This window comes from Vombatus ursinus, unplaced genomic scaffold, assembly GCF_900497805.2.
Source record: "Vombatus ursinus unplaced genomic scaffold, bare-nosed wombat genome assembly UNPS02009205.1, whole genome shotgun sequence".
NCBI classification, from domain to species: Eukaryota; Metazoa; Chordata; class Mammalia; order Diprotodontia; family Vombatidae; genus Vombatus; species Vombatus ursinus.
Genome location: NW_020948983.1, coordinates 64,145,304 through 64,153,764, shown reverse-complemented (window position 1 = coordinate 64,153,764; position 8,461 = coordinate 64,145,304). Strand labels below are relative to the sequence as shown.

The 8,461-nt window shown below is 37.8% G+C and overlaps 1 protein-coding gene across 1 annotated transcript in view; it reads right to left on the bottom strand.

The window, feature by feature from the left end:
* The window catches only part of MYO1E (myosin IE), a 233,999-nt gene that overhangs the window by 116,520 nt on the left and 109,018 nt on the right, over positions 1 to 8,461 (bottom strand). Inside the window, exon 5 of the mRNA XM_027851470.1 lies at positions 4,356 to 4,443. Within this exon, the coding sequence (XP_027707271.1) occupies positions 4,356 to 4,443 (88 nt within the window). The remainder of the gene's footprint in view (positions 1 to 4,355; positions 4,444 to 8,461) is intronic.

The following is an 8,461-nucleotide window of genomic DNA, read 5'->3' as shown; positions in this document are numbered from 1 at the left end:
GGTCCCCTGAAATAGGTCCTTAGCCAGGAGAGTGTGGTTCAGGGGACTGAGTACTGGATTTGTGGGGCTAGGTCAAAAGGCTTGGATTCAAATCCCAGCTCTGATGCTCTCTACCCATGTAATCTCCAGCAAGCCATTTAACTTTCTTAGGCCTCAATTTCTTCATCTATAAAATGAGGGGGCTGGAATCAGGGACCTCTGGGGTCCCTTCTGACTCTAAATCTATAATCCTACAAGATTAGAATATACCAGCACATCTCAAATCTTAGCTGGTAGACCTCAAGTTCCCTGAAACTGTCACACCCAGTTCTGATAGATTTGTTGGGAGGCTTGGTCAGCTCAGTGTTCCCTCCCATTCTCCCCTAAGAGACTATGCTGTTAGTAACCACCCACCCGCTCAGTGATTTCAATGGCATCATAAAGTATAGATCCTTTGCACCTAAAGGCTGAGAAGTCACAGTCTGTAGATCTATAGAAGCTGATCCCTCACCAGGCAAGGGCTCGTGAATCCTACATTGGAAAGCTTTCACAACACTATCAGTCCTAAGTCAATTTGCGTGGTGTATAGCCTCCCATTATGCCCAAGAGACAGCTCAGTAGACATTAGTTAATAGTGATGAGGTATCTGAAACAAAAATGAGTCATTTCTTGTACTTTTAATTATTCACAGACTATGGACAATTAAGTTCCAGAAACATCAATTTTCTGGGTTATTCTTTCTCTTTTCTACTGACTAATTCTAAACCAGGAACCCCATATCATTGTCTTCATAGAAAAACAGGAAGAATGGAATCTTAAACTACAAGTCTGCAGACTAGCAACTAAGAAACTACCAAAATATTAAAATTATTATTAAAATGTAAAATAATTATTATTAAAATTATAAAATTTATTAATTTAAAATTATTATTAAAATTAAATAATGACACCAAGGGATGTAATGTAAAGTGGTCTCAAAGGTTATGTCTATACTTCTAAAGATTAAAATGTTACAGATCTCAAAATGGAAGGGACCTCAAAGTCCATCTAATCCAACCCTCTTCTTCTATAAATGAAGAAACTAAGGAAAGGTAAAAGATCAACTCATGTTCACATAGCTAGTGTGTATCAGTGGTAGGACTTGAATCCAGGTCCCACAACTCCAAGGCCAGTACTCTTTCCACTATACTATGCTGGCTGTCCTTACTGCACCACTTCAGAAGAGCTACGATTTCATCAATATGGATAGTGATATTCCAAATTCTCCATGGTTTTGCAGGTTGCTATGGACAAAAATACGTTAGCCTTCTTTAACACTCTCATACTTCATTGGATCTATGATATCATCCACACCACCTAAAATACATTGTTTTAATCTTATCTAACCTATCCTGTCAGGGCAACCTCATTTTCCACTATGAAATATATAGGATTGACATGCTTCATTCACAACTTATAGTCTCTCTCTCTCTCTCTCTCATAACTTTTGGGTCTTCTAGACCTCATTTTATTTCTTTTTAAATACGTATGAGAGGGGCAGCTAGGTGGTGCAGTGGAAAGACTCCAGCCTTGGAGTCAAGAGGACCTGAGTTCAAGTCTTGCCTCAGATACTTGACACTTACTAGCTGTATGACCCTGAGCAAGTCACTTAACCCCGATTGCCTCACCAAATAAATAAATAAATACATATGAGTGATGCCCTATAAGATTTTGCTGTTTAACAACACTATGGTAAGCAGTACATCACTGACTGGTGTGGGTAACATGGTGATTGGAGTTGAAGTGGGGAGAGAGAAAATATGTCATAGTGGTTTGGGGGAATGAGACCATCAAACTTAAAAAAAAAAAAAAAAAAAGGAACACTTAAAAGATGATGCCCAGTAAAGGGAATCAGAAAATGGCAACTTCATGTTGTCACTACTTCCTGGTCATCTCTGTTGAAACATCAATTCTGTACCAGTAAGTCACTGAATATGTGTTAGAGTAGAGGATATGGGGCAGTGGAAAGAGCACTGGTTTTGGGCTTAGAGAACCTGGGTTAGGCAAATCAGATATTCCTTCTGGTACTCAGTTTCCTGATATGTAAGAAAATGAGGGAATTGGGAGTAGATGACTTCTTATATCCACTTCAACTCCATCTAATCTGATCTTGAAGATAGAGAATAAGAAATATATTGCCCTACTTCTTTCCACGCCCTCAGAGGAAAACATTCCAAGCCCATCTCCCCTTTCCTGGCATATTCAGTGCTTCAGGAAACTAAACTGTCTTACAGTCTTAATGTCATCAGTGTCAGGTTCTAGGGTTGATGAGCCAGGCCATGAGAATGCCAAAAGGATTTTTTTTTTCTTTTTCTTTTAGGGCAGTTGGGGTTAAGTGACTTGCCCAGGGTCACACAGCTAGTAAGTTTCAAGTGTTTGGTCTGAGGCTGGATTTGAACTCAGGTCCTCCTGACTTCAGGGCTGGTGCTCTATCCACTGTGCTACCTAACTGCCCCAGGGTCTTTCTTTTTCAAACTCTGTGCAGTTAGCCTCCATTTTAATTCTTGTTTGTATTCATTTAATGGCTAGGACCTTCACTGGCCTGCTCTTCAGTTCTGTTATCTCTGTTACCTTTTACCTAACTGTTGACCCTCTGATTGGCCCTATCTACCTGACTCTTATTGCTGGTGCTCTTAAGTCACTTCCTGTGGTCTCCTCTTAAGACCTTGCTTTCTCAATTAGTCTCCCCTCCTTTCATCTTCAATCACTCTCCTCTGGATTGACTCTTTCTCTTTTGTCTACAACATACACAAAATATGTTTGTAAAAGGAAAAAAAAACAAATTTTAGTTGAACCATGAAATTCCTATATTATTTCTCTTTTTTGTTTAGCTAGCAGAACGTTTTATACCCACTACGTTCTTTTCATCACTAACTGCTTGCTCCTGAAGCTGTTTTCCTAAAGGTCTCCAATCCGACAGATTCAATTGCTTTTGATTCATCCTCCTTCTTCTTCCATTCTCTGTAGCATGACGCTGTTAAAGGTTCTCACTTCTTCAAACAGTTTCCTCTCTAGGCAGACAAGACGGTTATTCTTTCTTGGTTCTCCTGCAACTTCCCTCACAAATCTATCTTCATTATTAGTTTGTCCTTCTTTCTGGGTAGAAATATTCCAAGGTGAGGTCATTAATTCTTCTTTAAACCCCACCCCCCAAAGCTCATCCGTTTTCACAATGTTAGATCTCCCTGCTGTGTGAATGATTTCTCAAACTAGCCTCTCTAGTTCTGACTTCTTTGTGGTACTCTAGACCCGTATTTCCAATATAAGACATTTCAATCTGGACATGCCATGATAAGAAATAGGACTAGGAGGAAGCAAGCTCGGGAGCTACCTAAAGTAGAACAATGGGAGTGCAACATAGAATACATTTTAAAGAATAAATACATGTATTTTAAATGACAAAATCTTTTTGCAAGACACATAATTTCCTTTTGTGATAAATCAGGTCATATGTGTTATAGTTCAAAGTTCAAAGCCTTCAGTGGACACATAGAACGTAATTTTATTTTATTTCATTTTATTTTTTTTAGCCAAAGACAACGTTTATTAGAACATCCGCCATATTGGGCAGACTCTTAAGGAATCTCAGCAGTGGCTAGATTTTAAGAATCTCAGCCGGAACATAATTTTAAAGGATCCCTAGAGTATACAAAGGCCTTGCCCCAGCTCTGTTCATGGTCACCTTGAATTTAATACGTCTGAAATGGAGCGTTCTGCTAGCTAAACAAAAAAGAGAAATAATATAGGAATTTCATGGTTCAACTAAAGTTTTGTTTTTTTTTTTCATCATTGTGATAACTCTGCACAGATGCAGATCAGAAATTCACGTATAATGTATAGTCTTACAGAGTTCTCTGAGTGAGACTTGAATCCGGGTCTTCCAAATTTCAAGTCCAAGCCTTCATCCACTACCACACAGTGTCTTTCTTCTGAACCCCACCTCCCAAATAAGATCCCTGCTTCTGACTTTCCTAATTCTATCATTTTATGATTGACTTATTAAAAACTGGTTCTGAAAGATCAACAAAACCTCACCAGAATGTAACCTTTGAAAATATTTTAAACAGACCATCACGAGGTTTTAAAGTAAGATAAGTGTTGGCCACTGGTAACTTTCAAAAGTTGCCAATTTGTCTTCTACTTGTGCTTGTTTAGAGATATGCTATTTGGTTATTTGTGTGATTCTGCACTAAATTTTGGTCGAAACAAGAACAACAAAAAGTGATTTGTAATACTTTTTATCCTCTTGCATTCCTGTGGATTCCTTCTGGAATCGTGACATACCTCAGGGCCCCAGAATGTCCCACTCTAGGCCTGAGTGGCTTCAGTCAACTCACCTGGACTTTGGGGCCGCCTCCAGAAATTCTGGAGATGTAACTCATGATGTACTTGGCAGCTACAGTCTTTCCAGCACCACTTTCACCACTGAAGAGAGAAAAGCACACAGAAAACATCTATGAAGTGACTCATGACATAACACCAATAAGGAACTGATTAAAAATGTGTGAAATTGAATAGAGAAGTGAGAAACACTAGGACTCTGCCAAACAAGTGGTTTCCATGAAAAACTTAATAATACATTTAATTGATGGGTAAAACCAAAACAATTCCATCTCTTCAAGGAGACTCAGAAAGGAAATGTCACCCCCACTGAATGTACCTGCTACAAAATTCCGCACAGAAAGAGATACTGCTCTCTTGCTTTGTGAGTGTGGGACTCATTACCAATAGCACTAGCACTAGCACCCCTGTGAATCTTTCTTTCTTTCTTTCCCTCTTTTTTTGGCAAATGAATGAAAATAAACAAACGATTAGAATTAACATTTTTTTAAAAAAAAGGAATAGAAAACATAACAGATTTCAAGCTATTTGCCTGGAACTGATATAGACTTCCTTATTTTAGACATTCCAAAATTAAATGACGAGGCAATATTAATCATATCCTGAACAACAAAGAACTGCCTTCCTGTTCTTCAGTTTTATGTCATGTTCTGCTGTGTGTGTGTGTGTGTGTTTTAAATAGCAGTCTACTCTTCACAATTCTATCCTTTCCTGTAAAATAATGACATCAGTACAGTACATGCTGAAATCAAGTCAGATGTATATTCTTCCTACCACTGGCCACAGAGTTGCCACAGTGAAGGAGGTCAGAATATAGGGACCTCAGTGACTTTATTTGGAAACCTTGGTTTGCTCCGTGCTTATAAATAGAGTTGGAGGTTTTTGTTTGGGAAGGGAGAACAAGAGCTTTTCTCTCAAAGGTTTCCAGACAGAGCTTATTGCTGCTACCACCATATTGTGATGGTAGGCATTAGCTCTCTATCACATTAACAGGGAAACTGGAACATCAACAACGGCAACAACAACAACAACAACAACTGTTGGTGCTTGTTTTATCATTTTGCTGTTCAGTTGTTTCAGATTCTTCATGACTCCATTTGGGATTTTCTTGGCAAAGACACTGGGGTGTTTTGCTATCTCTTTCTCTGCCTCACTTTACAGATGAGGCAAACAGGGTAAAGTGACTTGCCCAGGGTCACACAGCTAGTAAGGATCTGAGGCCAGACTAAACTAGGAAAAGGAGTATTCCTAACCTCAAGCCTGGTACTCTAACCACTGCACCACCTAGCTGCCCCATATACATACATATGTACATACATAAAAGGTATCCCAAACATCTATCAAACATTTATTTAAGTCTTCAAATAATATTTAATTTTTCCCAATTACATGTAAAAACAATTTTTAACAAATTTTTTTTAAGTTTTGGGTTCCAAATTCGATCCCTCCCTCCTCTCCCTGAGATGCTAAGCAATCTGATATAGGTTATACATGTGCAATCATGTAAAACATATTTCCATATTAGTCATTTTGTGGAAGAAAACTCAAACCAAAAAAAGAAAGAAAGAAAGAAAGAAAGTGAAAAATAGTATACTTATGTCTGCATTCAGAAGCCATCAGTTCTTTCTCTAAAGGCATTCTCTAAAGCATTTTTCATCATGAGTCATTTGAATCAAACATTTATTAAGCACCTACTCTGCCTAGGCACTGTGTTTAGCTCCAGGGATACAGTCCCTGCCTTCAAGAAGCTTGCAATCTTGCAATTTTAGCCATTAAACATATATAAACACATGTGTATGTACATGTATGTATATGCAGGAAGGTATATGTCTGTTGTCTGAAGAATGAACTAGCTAAGACTGGAGAAGTCCATTACCAGGTTAGCCAAAGGGATGATATATTTTTCAGCTTTAGTCATTGTTGTAAACCCTCTCAGAAGGTATGGCGGGTCTGTGTTAGCAGTGGGAGAATAACCCCACTGATGAAATGCTAAATTCTTAAAATAGTTCACTGTCATGAGTAAAAAGTTCTTGTTGACTGATTGACAGATGTGGCTGCTGACATTTATGCCCTCAGAAGATGGTAAGCTTCTTGAGGACAGGCATTGTCTTTTGTTTTACCATTGTATCCTCAGCCTCCAGCAGCGTCTGGTACATAACAGGTGCTTAATAAATGATTGGTGGATTAGATTGGAAGAGAGAGAAGGAAAAAACTATCCATCCTGTTAAGTTTATTAAATGCATCCAGAGAAAGAACTGATAAATAGAAGTGTGTATAGAATAATTTTACTTATATATACCTATTTGTGCCTAATAGTAGCCATCTCTAGGGCAGGGTAAGGGGGAGGGAAGAAAAAAAGGGGGAAAGGAAAGAAACTTACATAACTTTTTTATGTATTTAAAAGGAATAGCAAGTTGTACATAACAGATTTGCAGCTTCATGTGCAATCATCTTTCTTATTATACTATGTCATGGAAATGCTTGTTTTATTCCATAAATTAAAACAAATTAATAAAAAAAAAATCTGACAGCATTGCTCCCTATTCCTTATAACTGTAGTGAAGAAAGTGATGGAAAACTGAAGCTGTTTCTCCTTTCCTGAAAGCAAATGAAAACGACCACAATGGAAGGGAAAATAACTGATTTTATACTTTAAGTAAGGGCTTCTGGTTTGGAATTAAGACCTCTAAATGTTCAGCAATTTGTTGTCTCTTTCAGTAGCTTAAATTGAAATTAGAAATTGTCTAGACATTGATCTGAATTGTCACTACTGGGTTTCAATTTACATACACTTTTAAAGAGTGTTATTGATTTGAACTGGTAATTTGCTCACAATATCATACAATAATGGAATGTTAAAATCACTTGAATTGTATAGTAAGTATATGGAACCATAATTATACCTAGTGCTCTCCCTGGTAATGTCAACTTCTTTCCTTCTTTTGGGCATAGCACCAATGAAAGACTAAAGCAAAGTAACAGTGAACAGAACATGAAATGATTTAACTGGCATCTCACAGATGTCAGCACTATCAGTTTGCTTATGATAACAGGCAATGTGAACTCCCTTTTCTAACTTAAGTTTTCATAAATTGACTCTCAACTGAATGAAAAAACTATCCTACGAGTTTATTTTCTTTATGTTTAGAAAACCAGCTGTTAAAATGCTTTGAGACACTTTCGAACAAAAACTCTCACAGATTTCATACAAAATGTCAGTTTAAATAGGAGCATAATTTAACATTTCCGTACACAGTCGTTATAGAAATTGGAACATGTGGTATAAATTCAACAAGAAATGGGAAGAGTGGCTTACAAAACATAAACTACTTATGACAGTAAATTATTAGCTCTAAGGACTTTTTTTTTTTTTGCAGCCAGGTAGAGGGGTCATTCTGCACCAAAGAGCACTAAAATTATTTCAACATATTTCTGCCACTGCTATCAGATACAAAATCATGATGTCACAATGCATTTCTTCTAGTGGAATGCTACAGGATCACCAGGGCCAAGTTCATCTATAGATGAGATTCACCTCCCCTACCTTCCTCTATATTTTCAGTACTGGCCTCGTACTATAATGCTTGTAACTTTGATAGTATTTGTTCCTTTTCATTAAATATAGTACAAATATGCTTCTTTATTTTTTGGTGAGAGTAAATGTGCTTTCTATTCAACTGTATTTCCCAAACTGAGTGATCCAGATGGGACTCATTATTTAGTCGTTAGTCAATAAACATTTATTAAGCACTTACTATGCACTAGGCATTGTATTAAGTGCTGGTAATACAAATACAAGCAAAAAGACAGTTTCTTCCCTCAAGGAGCTTATATTCTAATGGCCAAGACAACAGATAAAAGGAAGCTGAAGGGGGAGAGGGAGGGGGCAGCTAGAGGGCACAGAATATAGGATGCTGTGCCTGGAGTCAGAAAGACTCATCTTCTTGAGTTCAAATCCAGCCTCAGACACGTCCTAGCTGTGTGACCCTGGACAAGTCACTTCACCCTGTTTGCCTCAGTTTCCTCATCTGTAAAATGAGCTGGAGAAGGAAATGGCAAACCAATCCAGTATCTTTGTCAAGAAAACCCCAAATGGGGTCAT